The 20,380-nt window shown below is 47.9% G+C and overlaps 1 protein-coding gene across 2 annotated transcripts in view; it reads right to left on the bottom strand.

Annotated features, from left to right (window-relative positions):
- Window positions 1–3,672: 3,672 nt before the first annotated feature.
- Window positions 3,673–20,380, bottom strand: part of LOC146830097 (uncharacterized) — a 107,760-nt gene continuing 91,052 nt past the window's right edge. For both annotated transcript variants that reach the window (XM_085604315.1, XM_085604316.1), the window contains one exon: window positions 3,673–6,713. In XM_085604315.1, the coding sequence (XP_085460441.1) occupies window positions 4,494–5,762 (1,269 nt within the window). In that variant the 5' untranslated portion in view covers window positions 5,763–6,713 and the 3' untranslated portion in view covers window positions 3,673–4,493. The remainder of the gene's footprint in view (window positions 6,714–20,380) is intronic.

The following is a 20,380-nucleotide window of genomic DNA, read 5'->3' as shown; positions in this document are numbered from 1 at the left end:
ATGTGCCCAGGGCTTATAAATTGAATGCTACTTCTGGGCCTGCAGCACATATTGTGCCACTCACTTACATCACACTCTAAAACTTATCTCAGGCCTGCCATTGCAGCATGAGTGCAGTTTTAAACTTGCAATGTGCTTCCTAAAATGAACCTTTTCTCGAGCCTAAACTTTCCATTTGAAAACATATCTCATCCCCAAGGCAAGCCCTAATGAGTCTATAGGGTATGTGGAAAAGTATTTAAAAAGGGGGACATCTACTTAAAGTTATACTGGTAGTGAAAAACTGTCTTCCATAAGATAATGGGTTACCTTACTTCATCAATTAAATGATAACTTTTGTTTGGGAATAGGGAGATATGTCATGTTTGCTCTCTAAAGAATTAGAATTTAAAATCCTCTTTAATAGTAAAGTCAGATTTAATATCACAGTTCTGAAAATAACACTTTTAGCAAGTTTGCATTTTCATTTCCTAGCCATTTGGTGCCTGCAGCCTGTGTTCTGGGTGACATGACTGTCAATACAGAGGCCTTTTTGTATTCCTTACAGACAGTGAGAAAAAGGGGGGGGGGCTACGTGCTAGAAGGATAGATGGGGCAGAGCTATTCCCTGGCAGACTTAAATTTCAAAGGGCTACCTCCAGTACACTCACAAAAAAACTTGATGGCAGCTTTTTGTCACCCTAAACCTCTTAAAGCCTGAGCAAGGGAATGGGAGAAATTTACAGAACCAGATGTAGGAAAACCAACTGGTAAGAGCCAGGTATAAATATTGGACCCTCAGAGCAAATATTCAGTTCATTGCCGCTTGAACACAGGACGACTAAAGAGACTTCAAGAGCTAACTGGTTGGCCTCCTGTTCTGAGCTACAAGGAAAAAAACAACTGCCAACAGCCTTGAACAGGTACTTGAACCCTGCCTGACGTAAGACCTGACCCCTACGTGGCCTCCAACCAGTCCTGGATCCTTGGAAGTTGTGCTAAAGGTGCTGTACCAGCCTAACCCTCAAACACGGGACTTACAAAATTTTCACCAAAAAGTGACCTGAGAACTAACTGTAGACCGGCACCTACCTGCTTGCCGAACCGTCCGAGGTGCTTCAGCTGTCGGCCTGATTTTGTGGTTGTTCCGGCTACTTCCTTTCTGCAGCAGCAAATCCTGTTCAGCTGCCCCTCTTAAAAGGGATATCTGGCCTTGTGATGCCCTCGTCAGCTACAACCTGGAGCTTTATTAATCTAGAGATTTTCAACTTCTGAAAAATTGACAAAAACAGAACGTAGAAATCTTCACCACGACTTTGTCAAGCTGCTCCCTGGCGTCGATGTGGGGCAAGGCACCTCGGAGTACACCAGCTGCCTTACCCCGCTGAACTTTGCCATCTTTTTCTTTAAATGTCTTCTAGATCTGAAGGTAAGCCAGGACTGGGCCCAATCCACTCCATATAGACAAACCATGCTCCATCGCCCTGATCTTGTGCGTCTAGGCACTAGACGTAGGCACTAAGTTCTTTTTAATGCTATTTTCCACATTAAACTTTGAAAATTCATAACTCCAGTTCTACTGCTTCAATTTACTTTGTGTTCGAGTCATTTTATTTATTCATTGTTATTCTATTTCTTGTATGTGATATTTCTTGCATTGTATTTCCACTTGATTACTGTATGCTGCATAATACCCAACACAATGCCTCTAAGTTAAGCCTGACAGCTTTTGGTCCATGCTACCAGAGGGTTAAGCACAGGTAAGTCTGTGACCTTCTGTGGTTCACCGGACAAGGATGGTGGTTGTTGCTTGAGTAGGGTTAACACACCACTCAACCAAAAAACAAAACAATTTCTTACATGTGGCATTTATATATCCCAGAGTACACAATGTTGCCCACTCCCAACATGGCTGAACCTTTGTGTGTGTGAAGAAGGGCTCTAGCCCATTCAATAGGTGTGGCTACCTTGGGGCGACACTCCCCTTAAAAAAAACAGTTTGACAACAGCTTTTCCTCTCTTTGCCCAAGAAACCAGCTTGTTTGTCTAAACAAAAGAGCAACCTCTTCCTAATGTGACTACCAATTGCCCTTCAAAGGTGGAAGAAACAGCGAAACAAATGAGTGGCACTCAACACACTCAACCCTCTCAGGGATCGCGGTAACAGAACACACCCTTTGGCTCTCTCACTCGTAACTGTCAACAATAAGATAAACAAGAGACAAGAAGGAAGTTTATAATAATTATTTAAGCTGTCGTGCTCTAAAATGCCACAATTAGACAACAAATGCACACCAAAAATATAATTAGCAAGGTTAACAAACCATATACCATCAAAAGGCCTTTCATGTTATAAAACAGCTTAGCCTAATCCCCATTCTCTTTTACTGAAGCTAGGTGATTATATATGAGAGAACTCTGGAACTAGTGGCGGACCCTGTACCTCAGCATAGATAGGTAGATGTTCTGCATCTGAGCTGTTGCAGCATTCTTACTTCAGGACCTTCGCTCAGTGTGTTTTTTCAGAACCCCAGTCCTCAGTTATATGACAAGATATGTGTGCTCACAAACAGCAGCTGCTTCTCTTGTTATGTCGAAATGCTAGTGACTGACCAGAGAGAATAACAAGGGGCATTGTTGTTTGACCTGGTCTAGTGTGTTCAGACTAAATCCCAGGAAAAGTAAAAAATATGAAAACATGCGCAGGTTCTGGGTGAAAATACAATTTGGCCCAAACAACGTGCACAATAAGGCTAACATAGGGAAAGCACTGATGGGCCATGCAAGAAACACACGACAGTGGCTTCCCCTTTCAAGCTCGCCTTCTGGGCTCACACCCCCACTGGCCATCCAGTCAGAAGATCACAGCTCTTCCCCTGGGCAGGTCCTAAGTTCCCCCTTCCAGAGAGTTGTTCTCACCTCTCCCTAAGAGGGCAGCAGGCTAGCTCGAGGACAGCACTTGTGTGCAACCAAGACGGTTACTGGAAAGTTTTAGGCAACACATTGACAATTTCCAAATATTGCCATTTATAAAATCATTACATTAAACTCAACTTGCGCATGAAGTTAGATTTAATGCAATGATTATTTTGATACCTTAAAGCTTCAACTTTAGTAGTCCCATTTGGAAGTCAGCCATATTGAGTTGTCAGTGAGTAACTCCTTACTAACCAATGTGGCTACTAGTCTTAATACAGTGAAAACGACAATGTAGGGTTTTTGCCTTCAGGACATGTAAACCATAACTGATGTCCGCCACTTCAACATAATGCACCCTGCCTTTGAGGCTCGTTAGACCTACCTTAGGTGTGACTTACAAATATTAAAAAGGAAGGTTTTGTCTATGCCACAGGTTGAAATGGCACAGGTGAGTTATCAGTTTTAATGCTACTCTGCCAGTCTGCAATGGCAGTGTGGGAGAGATGTTACACCTTATCACACTCGTGGTGGCACAATAAGTGTTGCAGTCTGGAACATCGGATGTCATACATTAGGGACCAATGTATTAGTAAACTTATGCCAATTGGAGATAAGCTAATCAAATATACACTATGAAAGGTCAGAGTACATGCACCTACGCCTGGAATGCAAGGTCCACAGGCACTACCGAGTCATTACACAGCACTAACTCCAGCAAAAGTAGAACAAAAAGTATAAGGGGGAGCCTGCAAAAGACTCTCTCACACACGTAACTACATAAATAAGCATTGCTTTAGTTCTTTTAATACAAATAACCAAACAGTATAGCATTTCACCTACTCATGAAATAAAAATAAGTCTTTAAAAAAAACAATGGTAATAAACAGCATATTACATGTTACGGATCTCCATACGCCATGATGTTTTCTCATGAGAGTTAGTCACATGTCAGTCATATTGCATTGAGGCTATAACATGGAATTTTGTCATAGTAAGAAATGTTTGAATCTCGCTTTGTTGTTGCAAATAACGTGTTATTGCACATTTATTTTCACAGGTGTGTGTCTACATGCGTGCATTTGAATTTATGAAACTAGGAGTATTTTTTAAAAAGGACAAACGGCTGTCATGGTGAGGAAATCTTAGAAAGCAAGTGAATGGGGTATTACTGACTTTAATAAAGCTCTTGATCGGACACCATGGCGATGATGATCTTTACCTTTATACTTTCAACAATTCCGCACACATTTATATTTACCAGTCTCGTACCCCTGTGCAGGGCAAGACGGCAATGTTTATAATATGAAGAAATTGTAAAAATAATAGAATACATAAGGTGAAAGAGAGGACTCATATTTTGAATTGGTCTTCTGGATTTGCTTTTGTATCCATTCTATCTGCCAAATGCTGATATATTTCAAGTCTCCTTGCTTTACTAGTACTCCTCATTCTAGGCTATGAGTTTTCTACAATGAACGGATTCTCAGATTATTTTACAATATCTGCATTCTTGTGAATCTTTTCTCATGTTTGCCACAATTAATGGTATTTGAGTGAAGTCTTTTAAAAATTTGGAACAATGAAAAGGTTTCCCATCAGTATGGATTCGCTGAAAGGGATTTCTTATGAGTAAAGCTTTCCCTACATTCTGTGCATGGAAACGGTTTCTCACCAGTGTGGGTTATATGATGTCTTAAGATAGCTTTTCCCGCTTTCCCGCTTTCTGTACACTGATAGGGTTTTTCATCAGTGTGGATTCTCTGATGCTTCAACAAATTGTTTTTCATAGTAAAGCTTTTCCCACATTCTGTACACTGATAGGGTTTCTCACCAGTGTGGATTCTCTGATGCATCAACAAATTGCTTTTCATAGTAAAGCTTTTCCCGCATTCTGTGCAAGAATAGGGTTTCTCACCAGTGTGGATTCTGTGATGTTTAAACAAATGGCTTTTCACAGTAAAGCTTTTCCTGCATTCTGTGCAATGATAGGGTTTCTCACCAATATGAATTCTCTGATGCCTCAACAGTGCACCCTTCTGAGTAAAACTTTTCCCACATTCTGTACACTGATAGGGTTTCTCACCAGTGTGGATTCTCTGATGCATTAACAAATTGCTTTTCATAGTAAAGCTTTTCCCGCATTCTGTGCAAGAATAGGGTTTCTCACCAGTGTGGATTCTGTGATGTTTAAACAAATGGCTTTTCACAGTAAAGCTTTTCCTGCATTCTGTGCAATGATAGGGTTTCTCACCAATATGAATTCTCTGATGCCTCAACAGTGTACCCTTCTGAGTAAAACTTTTCCCACATTCTGTACACTGATAGGGTTTCTCACCAGTGTGGATTCTCTGATGCATTAACAAATCGCTTTTCATAGTAAAGCTTTTCCCGCATTCTGTGCAAGAATAGGGTTTCTCACCAGTGTGGATTCTGTGATGTTTAAACAAACGGCTTTTCACAGTAAAGCTTTTCCTGCATTCTGTGCAATGATAGGGTTTCTCACCAATATGAATTCTCTGATGACTCAACAGTGTACCCTTCTGAGTAAAGCTTTTCCCACATTCTGTACATTGAAATGGTTTCTCACCGATATGGATTCTCTGATGCCTCAAAAGCGTACACTTCTGAGTAAAGCGTTTCTTGCATTCTGTGCAATGATAGGGTTTCTCACCAGTATGGATTCTCTGATGCCTCAACAGCGTATCCTTCAGAGTAAACTTTTTTCCACATTCTGTGCAGTGGAAGGGTTTCTCTCCAGTGTGGACTATCTGGTGTTTCAAAAAACTGTATGTCTTAATGAAGCTTTGCCTACATTCTGTATACTGATAGGGTTTATTGGCGGAATGGCTTGTCTGATGCATCATCAGTGTGCCGTTCTCACTAAAACATTTACTAAATTTTGTACAGTGACAGGGTTTCTAACAAGTATGGGTACTCTGATGAATCTGATCTGTGCTATTCCAAGTGAAGATGTGCTCACATTTGGTACACTGATAGGGTTCCTCACCAGCATACATTATCTTATGCTTCACTATTGAATCTTTTTGCACTTTCTGTACAGTTGCATGGTTTCTAACCTGTATGGACTATATGACAACAGTGATTTCTTCTCAGTGAAGTTTTTCTTACATTCATTACAGTGGAAGTTTTTCTCACAAGCATGGATAATCAGTTGCTTTACCAGTGTGCCATTCTCAGTGTAGCTAATCCCAATTACTGTTCAAGTATATCGCTCATCACCTGTATGGACTCTCTGGTCTCTCAACAGCTTCTTTGGCTCAGTGGAGCTTTTCTCACATTCGGTACACTGATACAACCTATTCTCAGAATGAACTATTTGATGCCTGTGCAGCGAAGAACCGTCAGTGCATGTTTAGCCACATTCCATATACAGCTAGATTTTCTCTACAGTAAGCAGCCTATGATATTTCAACAGAAATATTCTAGGGTCACGCTTTTCTCACACTCCTTACACTGGTATGACCCATCCTCCGGATATTCAGATTAAATGCTCTAATTTCAGATTAGAATTATAATTGTGGGACTCCTAAGTGAACCAAAGGTTTTCACACTCGGTATACTCAAAGAGATGATCTCTGGTGTGCTTCTTTTAATACTGTCCATAAAGATGAGCTCTGCATGAGCTTTTTCACAAAGTAGGTCTGCGTTTTTCCCCTGAACGTATATATCGTAGGGTGTGTATCCAGGTCCAACCTCCAGCCGAGGGTTTCCTCAGACTCTACACACTGATACGGTTGATTATCTGGTGCTGAGGTGCTGCAGTGCTGCAGGTCTCTTCATCGGGTTCTTTGATTCTGTGAATGAGAAAAAAATCTCTGTGAGGATGGGATTGAAATCAAAGGGACTCTTTTATTAATTTATTTATACAGCACATCATTCATCCGTATGGATATCACGGCGCTAAGGACGGCACATTATAAGTGAGACTAGAGTTCTGACAAAGGGTCTCTAGGTTACTAAACAGGTCTTGGGAAACAGATGCATTTTTTATTTTTTCCATAATATTAGGTAGTCATCGAGGGAATTCATTCCAGTGAGTCGCTGCTAGATGTGAAAAGGAGCGACCTCCAGCCCTGCTCTTCTTGATGCGCTTAGTTTTTGCCTGTGCCTGGTGAGTTTAAATTTGTCCCTTTGTCGCACAGGGAGCCAGTGGAGCGTCCTCATGCATTCCGACGCTGAACTGTTCTAGCTTTTGTTGCATACCAGTTTGGCTGCCACATTCTGTACCATCTGCAGTCGAGTGAAGAGGTAGTCCGCCATATCCACGAAGAGTGCGTTCCCATAGTCTAATTTGCTAATGAGCAGGGCTTGGACGATGGTCTTCCTACACTCTCGAGGGATCCATTGAAAGAGTCTTTTTAGCAATTTAAGTGTTGCAAAGCTTTTCCTACAAAGTGCACAGACATTGTCCTGCATGGTTAGTGCGTTATGAACAAGAATGCCTACGTTTTTTGTAGCCTGTTTGGGCGCGGGTGCATTGCCAAGTGACGAGGGCCACCAGGTTGCATTCCAGACTGACTGAGCTCCTACAAAGAGTAGAATCTCATATTTGTCTGCATTCAGTTTCAGACAGTGATCGGACATCCAAGCCGCCATTTCCGAGAGGCAGTTGGTTAGTCTAATCCTCGTATCTTTGAGCCCATCAAGAGCAATCAACAGTTGTGTATCGTCTGCGTAAAAGCAGGTACCGACTCCCCATTTTTGTTATTTTCGCAAATGAGGATACGTAGACATTAAAAAGGGTAGGACTATAAAAGGGATTATAACATTTCTACCGGGTATACCAGTACTGCCATGTCTCTCCCTCTAGAAGGGTAGGATCATATCCTCACATCAAGAACTGATGTGGGGTATGATTCCAAGGTGTTTGACACCAAACACGACATGTTTCCGTGCAGCCAGTCCAAGGTTAGCATTAACCGTTGAAGATATAATGCACTTAAGAGTATATGGTCAGGCTGCACCACCAACAACCCCGGAGAAAAGATTCTGAAGGCTGCAGAGGGGCTCAGCTCATGCCTGGGCACACTCTCACGTATAACCAAGCACCCTGCCTTTAGGATTGATAAGGCCTGCCATAGGGGTGACTGAGAGGTTACTAGGTGCAGTGATAGGTGAGGTATAGTGAACCTATACCTCAGTAAGGGGTGCTTGCACCACCTTACCAAGGCAGCAGTAGCAGACCTGTGGTGTCATTTTGCATGGCATTCCAGGGGTGGCACAATACATGCTTCAGCCCCTGGTAGGCCTCTGGGGTACCTAAGCCCTGGGTACATAGTATACCATATACTAGGGACTCACAAGGGTACCCCAGAATCCAATCTGGAGAGTACCTAAAGTACATGCAATCAATTTAGAGAGGAGGCAGCTAGGCTGGGGCCCAGCCAGACTAAAGTCGAAAAACAGTGAAACACCAGCAAAAAGTGGGGGTAAGCATGTGAAGCAGATCCTACTCTTCTACATTAACCCACTACTAGTAAAAGACCCACATCAGTGAATCATAAATACAAGCATAGGGTATGGATAATTCTTCACAACAAATGCTCCAAGTACTGAAATACTTTATCACAAATTAATGAATATTGTCATCAAATCTCTCAATAAAAGCATCACCCCAAATCGGACTTGCAGTCAACAATACCATAACCTGTCTTCAGACATGCAATCATAGAGTTGAGAAGGACCACCTACAGAAAAAATATGATGGCAGTTATGTAACAATTCTGCTCTCCATGGAACAAGATTTGAAGCCTGGTCTAATTGTCTGTATATCTAATGCACAATTCAGATTGTTAACTTGGACTGGAGTCAAAGAATTAGTAACAAGTGACCCCCATATTATGACATTTTTTGGCAACAACGCTTTGGATTCTGGTGTACTCAGATTTACTTTTACCTTTTAAGGCACAGGTTTCTGAGGTCCACTACGCAAGTAGTGTTGCCTAAAATTCAGATTTGCACGTTTAAGCCCCGCATCCAATGTTTAAAAAAATAATAATAATCTTACAGTTTCAACCAAAAAAAGATTAGTTGTGCATACTTCACAAGAGTCTGCATAGGGTACACAGTACTTGTGCAATAGGCAGACGTTCCCCATGAAAACAACAAAAGTAGGGCCTTTAATTTTGATGAAAAGTTTACAATGTTATCACTGCCAAGCCTGAAAAAACCAAGGTGTGCACTAATATAATACATTTCGTAGACATCGGTATGCAAAATCTCGTAGTTTTTTTCCAACAATTTAACCAAAAAACACTTTTTGAAACATAATGCAAATGTGCAGAAAATTAATATTTTATCTAATTAAAATGTTTTTGCTGGCTCAGCACTTTCAATTCTTTACTGAACCAACTTTCCTTTATGGAAGGCGCCCTTTACAGGGAAAATTCAATGCATGGTAGAAAACTAAGGATTGGAAAGACCTGCTGTAGACGCCAGTGGATGCAAGTCTGATGCCTGATACTTGGAAACTGGACTGTAGCTGCAAAGGAGAACAAGTGAGGCCGTCCGTGAGCTCGATCTGCCACCTCTTGGCCCCCATGAAGTCCATCTTTCATCACAGGGAGGGGTGGCAGCTGGGCATTGCTGAATGTAAGATGTTAACATAGCTCGAGGAGCAGGGGAGGATTGCAACTTCTAAGGTATTCTTCTCCCTGCTAACAGCCTGCTAACCGGTGTCGTGTTTCACGGCTGCTTGCGGCATGGTTCTCCACTCCAGCCCTGGTTGGCATGAGGACTGATGGAAAGCTTTTAAATCTGCCTTAGTGCAGCACATGTGAGAAGCTCACATAGATTAGGGGGGGCCAGGCTGATTGGTGCCAAAAAACACGTGTTACCATGCCAGTCCTGACCTATCCTCAGCGCTGGGTATGATCACTGAGCTGCATGCAGGATTCGATAAACTGGGAAGTGACAGAGTCACAGACTTCACACTCAGAGCACCAATGACACTGTTACACATTCACTTCTGTAATATTATGCCTGTACAGCTCCACGTAGTGACGTGTGCGCCTACAGCCAATCAGATGCCACCATTTCTGCCGCAGACCTTTTTTTGTGGCCAAGAAGATAAAAATAGTGGTCATCATTCTCCTCACCTAATTTCATGATTATTTCGCAAATCGCAAAATGACTGAGGAACCAGGAGCTATAGAAGAGCACTAATTCTACAGAGAGCTCAGAGAAGCACTGAGGCTGCGGGCTCAGAGGAGCATGGACACAGTAGGTGCTCAGAGGAGCACTGAGGCTGCGGGAGGACAGAGGAGCACGGAGGTTGCAGGAGCTCAGAGGAGCACGGAGGTTGCAGGAGCTCAGAGGAGCACGGAGGTTGCAGGAGCTCAGAGGAGCACGGAGGTTGCAGGAGCTCAGAGGAGCACGGAGGTTGCAGGAGCTCAGAGAAACACTGATGCAGCAGGGGGTTCAGACGAGGACGGAGGCTGCGGGGGATCAGAGAAGCACTGAGGCTGCGGGGGATCAGAGAAGCACTGAGGCTGCGGGGGATCAGAGAAGCACTGAGGCTGCGGGGGATCAGAGAAGCACTGAGGCTGCGGGGGATCAGAGAAGCACTGAGGCTGCGGGGGATCAGAGAAGCACTGAGGCTGCGGGGGATCAGAGAAGCACTGAGGCTGCGGGGGATCAGAGAAGCACTGAGGCTGCGGGGGATCAGAGAAGCACTGAGGCTGCGGGGGATCAGAGAAGCACTGAGGCTGCGGGGGATCAGAGAAGCACTGAGGCTGCGGGGGATCAGAGAAGCACTGAGGCTGCGGGGGATCAGAGAAGCACTGAGGCTGCGGGGGATCAGAGAAGCACTGAGGCTGCGGGGGATCAGAGAAGCACTGAGGCTGCGGGGGATCAGAGAAGCACTGAGGCTGCGGGGGATCAGAGAAGCACTGAGGCTGCGGGGGATCAGAGAAGCACTGAGGCTGCGGGGGATCAGAGAAGCACTGAGGCTGCGGGGGATCAGAGAAGCACTGAGGCTGCGGGGGGGGGGATCAGTGGAGGACTCAGGCTGCGGGGGGGGGATCAGAGGAGGACTCAGGCTGCGGGGGGGGGGATCAGAGGAGGACTCAGGCTGCGGGGGGGGGATCAGAGGAGGACTCAGGCTGCGGGGGGGGGGGGGATCAGAGGAGGACTCAGGCTGCGGGGGGGGGGGATCAGAGGAGGACTCAGGCTGCAGGAGCTCAGAGGAGGACTCAGGCTGCAGGAGCTCAGAGGAGGACTCAAGGCTGCAGGAGCTCAGAGGAGGACTCAAGGCTGCAGGAGCTCAGAGGAGGACTCAAGGCTGCAGGAGCTCAGAGGAGGACTCAAGGCTGCAGGAGCTCAGAGGAGGACTCAAGGCTGCAGGAGCTCAGAGGAGGACTCAAGGCTGCAGGAGCTCAGAGGAGCACGGAGGTTGCAGGAGCTCAGAGGAGCACGGAGGTTGCAGGAGCTCAGAGAAACACTGATGCAGCAGGGGGTTCAGACGAGGACGGAGGCTGCGGGGGATCAGAGAAGCACTGAGGCTGCGGGGGATCAGAGAAGCACTGAGGCTGCGGGGGATCAGAGAAGCACTGAGGCTGCGGGGGATCAGAGAAGCACTGAGGCTGCGGGGGATCAGAGAAGCACTGAGGCTGCGGGGGATCAGAGAAGCACTGAGGCTGCGGGGGATCAGAGAAGCACTGAGGCTGCGGGGGATCAGAGAAGCACTGAGGCTGCGGGGGATCAGAGAAGCACTGAGGCTGCGGGGGATCAGAGAAGCACTGAGGCTGCGGGGGATCAGAGAAGCACTGAGGCTGCGGGGGATCAGAGAAGCACTGAGGCTGCGGGGGATCAGAGAAGCACTGAGGCTGCGGGGGATCAGAGAAGCACTGAGGCTGCGGGGGATCAGAGAAGCACTGAGGCTGCGGGGGATCAGAGAAGCACTGAGGCTGCGGGGGATCAGAGAAGCACTGAGGCTGCGGGGGGGGGGATCAGTGGAGGACTCAGGCTGCGGGGGGGGGATCAGAGGAGGACTCAGGCTGCGGGGGGGGGGATCAGAGGAGGACTCAGGCTGCGGGGGGGGGATCAGAGGAGGACTCAGGCTGCGGGGGGGGGGATCAGAGGAGGACTCAGGCTGCGGGGGGGGGGATCAGAGGAGGACTCAGGCTGCGGGGGGGGGGGATCAGAGGAGGACTCAGGCTGCAGGAGCTCAGAGGAGGACTCAGGCTGCAGGAGCTCAGAGGAGGACTCAAGGCTGCAGGAGCTCAGAGGAGGACTCAAGGCTGCAGGAGCTCAGAGGAGGACTCAAGGCTGCAGGAGCTCAGAGGAGGACTCAAGGCTGCAGGAGCTCAGAGGAGGACTCAAGGCTGCAGGAGCTCAGAGGAGGACTCAAGGCTGCAGGAGCTCAGAGGAGGACTCAAGGCTGCAGGAGCTCAGAGGAGGACTCAGGCTGCAGGAGCTCAGAGGAGGACTCAGGCTGCAGGAGCTCAGAGGAGGACTCAGGCTGCAGGAGCTCAGAGGAGGACTCAGGCTGCAGGAGCTCAGAGGAGGACTCAGGCTGCAGGAGCTCAGAGGAGGACTCAGGCTGCAGGAGCTCAGAGGAGGACTCAGGCTGCAGGAGCTCAGAGGAGGACTCAGGCTGCAGGAGCTCAGAGGAGGACTCAGGCTGCAGGAGCTCAGAGGAGGACTCAGGCTGCAGGAGCTCAGAGGAGGACTCAGGCTGCAGGAGCTCAGAGGAGGACTCAGGCTGCAGGAGCTCAGAGGAGGGCTCAGGCTGCAGGAGCTCAGAGGAGGGCTCAGGCTGCAGGAGCTCAGAGGAGGGCTCAGGCTGCAGGAGCTCAGAGGAGGGCTCAGGCTGCAGGAGCTCAGAGGAGGGCTCAGGCTGCAGGAGCTCAGAGGAGGGCTCAGGCTGCAGGAGCTCAGAGGAGGGCTCAGGCTGCAGGAGCTCAGAGGAGGGCTCAGGCTGCAGGAGCTCAGAGGAGGGCTCAGGCTGCAGGAGCTCAGAGGAGGGCTCAGGCTGCAGGAGCTCAGAGGAGGGCTCAGGCTGCAGGAGCTCAGAGGAGGGCTCAGGCTGCAGGAGCTCAGAAGAGCGCTCAGGCTGTGAGGAAGCTGCCCATGGCTTATAAGAGCACTGAAGCTGAAGGTAGCTCAGAGGAGCACTGAGGTCACAGGGAGCTCAGAGGAACACCGGGGCTGCAGGAACCTAAGAGGGGTAATGAGGCTGCAGGGAGCTAAGATGTACACTGAGGCTGCAGGGAGCTAAGATGTACACTGAGGCTGCAGGGAGCTAAGATGTACACTGAGGCTGCAGGGAGCTAAGATGTACACTGAGGCTGCAGGGAGCTAAGATGTACACTGAGGCTGCACGAGGCTCAGAGGAGCACAGAGGCTGAATAAGGGCTCAGAGGGGCCTTAAAGCTGCAGGGAGCTCAGCGGAGCACTGAGGCTGCAGGAGAGCTCAGAGGAGCACTGAGGCTGCAGGAGAGCTCAGAGGAGCACTGAGGCTGCAGGAGAGCTCAGAGGAGCACTGAGGCTGCAGGAGAGCTCAGAGGAGCACTGAGGCTGCAGGAGAGCTCAGAGGAGCACTGAGGCTGCAGGGCACTCAAGGGAGCTCTAAGGCTGCAGGGCGATCAGAGAAATAATAAGGTTGCAGGGGGCTCAGAGGAGTAATGAGACTGCAGGAAGCTTAGGAGAGCAGTGAGGCTGCAGGGAGCTCAGAGGAGCACTGAGGCTGCAGGGAGCTCAGAGGAGCACTGAGGCTGCAGGGAGCTCAGAGGAGCACTGAGGCTGCAGGGAGCTCAGAGGAGCACTGAGGCTGCAGGGAGCTCAGAGGAGCACTGAGGCTGCAGGGAGCTCAGAGGAGCACTGAGGCTGCAGGGAGCTCAGAGGAGCACTGAGGCTGCAGGGAGCTCAGAGGAGCACTGAGGCTGCAGAAGGCTCAAAGGACCAATGAGGCTACGGGGCTCAGGGGAGCACTGAGGGTAAAGAGAGCTTAGGGGATCTCTGAGGCTGCATGGGATCTCAAAAGTGCACTGAGGCTGTAGGGGCCTCATTGGAGCACTGAGGCTGCAGGGAGCTCAGAGGAGCCCAGAGGAGCACGGAGGCTGAAGGGGGCATTGGATGAGCCTCAAGGTTGCAGGGAGCTCAGACGCGCACAAAGGCTTCAGGGAGCTCAATGGAGCCCCAAAGATGCAGCGAGTTGAGAGGAGCCCCATGGCTGTAAGGAGCTCAAAGGAGCCCCAAGGTTACATTGAGCTCAGAGGAGCCTCAAGGCGCTAGTGAGTTCAGAGGAGCCCCAAGGCTACATGGAACTCAGACTCTATATAGTTTGTTTATACCTCACAGAAAGATTCTTGTCCTCTACACTCTAATTCATATAAACACTTTGATTGGGTCCAGTCTTATATTCTTTCTCAATCTTGTCTGAATGTCGACTTAATTCTTTAATCAATATTAGAAACCTACAAAGATTAATGGAACCTCTGTAAACTCTTTCTACATGGGTTTAATAGCTAATAGAGTCTTAGTTCATACCTATTGCATGAATACAGCAGCTGTCCTCCTTTCCTCGCACGTGTGTAATAAAGAACCTACATAATATAAAGAAGGAATTTGTTACCTCTTATAGTAAAGCATTGTATTTTTTTTTAAAAGATTATGTATTTATTTATTTCACCTCCCTCCAGTAAATAACTGACTTATTGAAGCCCCTAGGTCTCCATTCCTACCTCACGCTTCGCGGGACGTGTGGTTCGTTCACCTTCAGTTTTGTTTTTCAATCTCTGCCGCCATTTTCTCCGACGTTAAATGCGTTTCTTTGTCGGGGAAAGGTTATGGACACGTCACTAGTTTCCTCTCATAGTTAGTATCGCCATCCTAAGGTGGCTAAATCAGTAACAAGTGAGAATCCAACAATGCTTAGATTTAGTGTTTAAAACACTGTATGTCTGTGTTGAGGAGAAACGTATTGTAATCCACATATATAACCTCAAAGTTTGTTAAACCGGTTTATAACTCCTCCTTAACTTCTATGTCTATTTTCAATGTGTTTCTTCTAATAGAATTATAATAAAACCACGGGTCCACTCTCTATATTCATTGTGACATAAAGATATACCTTTGATTCATGCAGAAACATTGATTGTATTCTCCACACACACCACAAGTAAGGCACAAGATGGCAAACTGGCTGCACCCTAATTAGTGTCAAAGGAAAGGATCACAAGCACATAGTACCTTTCATATGTTTATTGCGGAAAGAAACATAAATAGTGTCATATTTAACAGGTATTCTTATCACCTTCAAATCCTTTCCTACGTGGGTTTATAGCATGCCGGGCCCTTTGTACTCTTTTGAACAGTTTAAAATCACCTTTAAAAAAAAAAAAATGGTGGCCAGGCAAGATGGCTGGGTGGACGTGAACCTCTCCGGCCTTGCCGCCATGAGGCAGTTTCAGGCAGCAATTGATGACACATGTAGTGACCAGCGATCAGATCCCGAACCGGATTACTTCTAGAACAGGCCGGGATCGAAGAAAATGTCCACAACAACAATCCGGCAGTGGGGGCTGACGGCCGAGCACGGCCCGAGACTCCGGAAGGCTGCAAGATGGCGGCCCTCACGTTTGAGAGCACCCGAGCTTAGATGAGGAATCGACCACCGGGCGGGCTGATTTGCCGGAAGCCAGACATCATCCAGCAACCTCCCCCCCAGAGCGCCCGGTACCTGCACCGAGGGCCGTGCGGCTCAGGACCAAGGGATGGACCCAGAAAGCCGCAGAGCGGCATGGGCGCCGCCCAGCCCAGGGAACCGGCCCAGGAAAGGCCCCTCGATCGCCGCATCGGACCGGCAGTAGTGAGTAAAGGCCCGCAATTACTCATAGGGGGCCAATGGGCACCTGGGAATGCGTTGAGAGAAGGTGATAAGGCCCCGATATTGTGCACATGCAAGTCGCCGGTCGCGCCCGACCCTAAGATGGCGGCTGCAGAGACGAGACGAGCGAGAGCCCTGAAGGGTGAAGCAGCTGAAAGTAAAGACAGCAATGGGGCGAGACAACACGGAGAAGTAAAGTTGCGGGGGCATACACTTTCGAGAAGGAGGGACCAGCACCAGGGAGCTGCACGCCTGACCCTAAGATGGAGGCCAGGGTCAGTTGAAACCAGACTACACATGCAGCAGAGTTCTTAGGCCACCTCGAGAGAACCGAAGGAGATTCCCCAATATTGGGGGGGGGGGGCCAGAGTGCTCCACTACCTACGATCAAGATGCAGGGGGCAGCACCTATGTCACCTAAAAAGTCCACAAGTAAAGTCACAAATTTCTTTACCCCGGCTGAGGAGAGGTCTGCACAAGACTAGGGGGACGACGCTTCCATCATGGCACTTACTAAAGATAACCTCATGGCTTTCCTGAGGGAATTCAAATCCAAGCTGCGCACGGAACTGAAACTAGACATAAAAGCCTCAATGGAACAACTTAAAGCCAACCTCACTGAGCATATGTCATCCCTTCAACAAGACGTTGACTCCATTGGCACAAGAGTACTGGAGGTCCGAGCACAGGATCTTGATAGGAGAACCACGGACACGCACAAGAGTTCAGTACCTGCAGTGCCAGCTACAACAGGCCCTGTTGAAAAACAAGGATTTAGAAAACAGGTCACGGAGTGACAATCTGGAGGCGTTTGTCGAGGATCTTTTCGTGGAACTAGTGAGCCCACGTCTAATAAAAATCAAAATAGAGAGAGCGCATCGTGTGGGCGCACACGTGGCGGGAGAAAGAAGACGGACCTGAGATGTTCTGGTCAAGCTACACACTATAAAGTTAAGGAAGCAATACTGGAAGCAGCCAGGCAGAAAGACACGATCGCCTTTCAAGGACTTAGCTGTGTGATGTATCAGGAGCTTGCGCAGTCCACCCTGCAAAGATGGCAACTCTTCCGGCCTTTGACAACAAAACTGAGAGCAGACAACATCAGATACCGATGGACATATCAGTTTGGCCTAGCCTTCAAACTGAATAATAAGGCGCACCATGTCACGGATCTGGAGAGGGACCTGGAATGCCAGAGGCTCCCTCCAGCTGAAGATTCAGAGCCTCAACCAACCTAAAAAGATGGAGGGAGCTTGCGCACGTCGGCTTCCCAGTGGCGAACAATCCCAAGGGGGAGACAGACCAAGACGTAAAATGAATTTGACATTCGATAAAGACACCACGGTGACCTCGGACTAACTCGGAGATTTCCTAAGAGAAACTGAAATGGACAAAACAAACAGGTCGAGAGAACGGCGAACTGAGATACAGGGAGGGCCGCACCTCCTAAGGATCTCAGAGTGGATAAAGACAACACATGGACACACTACATGTGAAACAGAGCCGAGGTGGCAGTTCTAGACCATGGCGCCCACCACCATGCCCGGCATCAAGAAGGAATGTATCGCTGGGTGCCCATCGGGCCCTCTGGCAAAGGTTTTGTTGGGTTTTGCAGTTCCACAGTTTGAGGGGGGTTGTTATGGGAGAAGGTGGTGGCCATACAAAGGTGGTACTCAGTCTACATCACAATGCCTCAACGGGGAGCACCTGGACAAAGGAACAACGGGGGAGGCCGTAGGGAGCAATGAGGAGGGAATTGCTGCATGCATTAGGCTTAACTGGGGACGGAAGGAAAAGGTGATGACTCACCCTGACGTTTAGTATAGCCTCCTGGAATGTTAAGGGGCTGAACTCCCCGCTCAAGCGCCAAAAAGTCTGAAAGTACTTAATAGATCACCAACACGATATAGTGGCCCTCCAAGAAACTCACTTAAAAACGGGCAGACGTACATAGACTCAGACATAAAAGCTACTCCCTAATATACAGATCTTCCACAGGGACTAAACAAAAATGGGTTGCGCTCCTTTTCCACAACTTGACTAAATTCCACACTGAAGGAATGAAAATGGACAAGGAAGGAAGAGTGATAATGGTAAAAGGGAAGTGGAGGGGGAGGATGTGCACATTTGTCTTGGCCTATACATCCAACACAGGCCAGGTTCGTGACCTAATTGATGAACATTCTAGGAGGGTTCGCAAAAGGCCCAATAGTTCTCATGGGGGACTTTAATATGACCTGGCAAGCAACAGAGGATAGCACACATCCACACAGGGCACCCACAGCTAGTTTCCCCACAGGACTGAAACAGACCTTCCACACGATGGGCCTCACCGATTCATGAAGGTCAATCTATGCAACCACAAGAGATTACAATTTCTTCTCGCATGTACATCGATCGTATTCAAGACTAGACTATATATTCCTCAGACAATGCCTAATGGGGTCCCTGCAAGCTGCAAAAATATACCAGATTACCGTTTTAGACCATTGCCTTATTTCGGTCTGCCTAAACTGGAGCAGCCCCACGCCGGGACCACCAAGAAGCTTCTTTCCAGCCTCACTGACTAGGGACAGACTGCTCAGGGATGAACTGAGGGGGGAAATCAAGGAATACTTTTAATTGAATCAACCAAACGCTACCACCCCCTCAAATAACTGGGACGCTTTTAAGGCGGGGGTGAGGGGCAAACGCATCAAATTGAATGCCACGCTCCAAAGGCAAAGAGCAAAAGATCGCAAGGCACTGGAAGCTGAGCTCAAAAAGGCCCCCACCGTCAATTTAGCACCCTAAAGGGGAAAATCAATGCAATTTACACCAATAGGGCGGAACACACACTCCTTCGGCTTCGTCAGATGTTCTATGCCCAGGGGAATAAAGTGGGATCCCACCTGGCGAGACAACTTCAGGAAAAAATGGAGAAGGAATATATAGAGAGATTAGGGGAGACGGAGGACACATAGAACTCTCAGACAAGGGCAAAGTGAACACATTTGGGACCTTTTACGGTAATCTCTACCACAGACCCGATGGCCCAAATCAATTATCCTGAGACAATGTCTTGCCTACAGTCTCTCTGGATTGGAGAGAGCAATTGGACGCCCCCATCACCGAGGAGGAGGTGAGACAAGCTATAACGGCGCTGAAACCCAATAAATCTCCGGGACCGGATGGCCTGACGGCACACTTTGATAGAACATTTGACCTTGAGTTCATTCCCCAGATGACCACTCCTTTTAAAGCAATTGCGACAGGGTCAAAAGTGACAGATTCCATGGCTGAAGCCAGGATACCAGTGATCCCGAGGCAGGGAAAACCCCTCAACTTTGTGCCTCCTACAGGCTAATCGCCTTGTTGAACTTAGACGCTAAGTTATACTCGGCGATACTGGCTGCCAGACTAGTAGACCTGATGTCTGACCTTATACATCCGGACCAATCTGGCTTCATAAAGGGAAACAGACCCATGATAATATTTGCAGAACGCTCCATCTGATAGAGAAATTCTCCAAACACAAAGTACCCGCAATAGTGATAGGGCTTGACGCGGAAAAAGCTTTTGACAGTGAAGACTGGCCCTTCATGTTCCATATATTGGAAAGATTTGCAGCCCCATTTAATAATATGATCAGAACCAACTACGCACACCCGTACTCACGAGTGCAGGTGAATGAAGTGTGCTCCCGGCAATTCGATCTACGAAGAGGGACGAAGCAGGGGTGCCCGTTGTCCCCACTGTTATTTGCCTAAAGCATAGAGCTCTTTGCAGCGAGAATCTGACCCACCTTGGAAATCCAGGGGATAAGATTCGGCGGCGAGGAACACAAATTGTCCCTGTTCACAGATGACGTCCTGTTGGCCCTCACCTCCCCCCGCTCTTCACTATCCGCTCTCTAGAAAGAGCTGAGGAAATTTGAAGATGTAGCAGGGTTTAAGTTAAATTTGAATAAATCATCCATCCTAAATATTCCCTGCCGGAAAGAGAGGCTACGCTGCTGAGGGGGGAGACACCATTTTACTGGGCCAAGCACATCCTCACATACTTGGGGATCCAGATCACGCCTCACCTGGGAGGGCTCTTCACAGCAAACTATCCTCCCCACCTACTTCAGATACAACACGATCTTAACTGCTGGAAACTTCTATATAGCTCTTGGCGAGGACGGATCCACGCCGTAAAGATGACAGTGTTGCCAAAATTTGTATATTTATTCCAGGCCCTACCGATCGACCTAGAGCGAGGGTGTCTCCCTAGGCTATGCTCACTTATTACGTGACATATATATGGAAAAATGGCAGGTTACGCCTTCTGTTTCACACTCTCAGAAGGCAGAGACACAAGGGAGGAGTGTCCCTCCCAGATTTTGATCTCTATTTGAAAGCTGTGCAAGTACGGGTGATAGCAGAGTGGTCCAAGAAGGAATCAGACAAACACTGGCTGCACATGGTCAGGGCTATCATGGGGAGGACAATCTGGGATGTGATTTGGAAACAGAAAAAGGATAGGCCACCGAACGCTTACCTAAGCACACCCAAGTGGACTACGCTCAGACTATGACGTTTCCCTCCCCATATACTCCAATTCATTCACTGGTGGAAGGGTCATTTGATGCATGGAGAGAGGGAGGGAGGA

The sequence above is a fragment of the Triturus cristatus genome, chromosome 5_1, assembly GCF_964204655.1.
Source record: "Triturus cristatus chromosome 5_1, aTriCri1.1, whole genome shotgun sequence".
In the NCBI taxonomy this organism is placed as follows: domain Eukaryota; kingdom Metazoa; phylum Chordata; class Amphibia; order Caudata; family Salamandridae; genus Triturus; species Triturus cristatus.
This window is presented reverse-complemented; position numbering and strand designations above follow the sequence as displayed.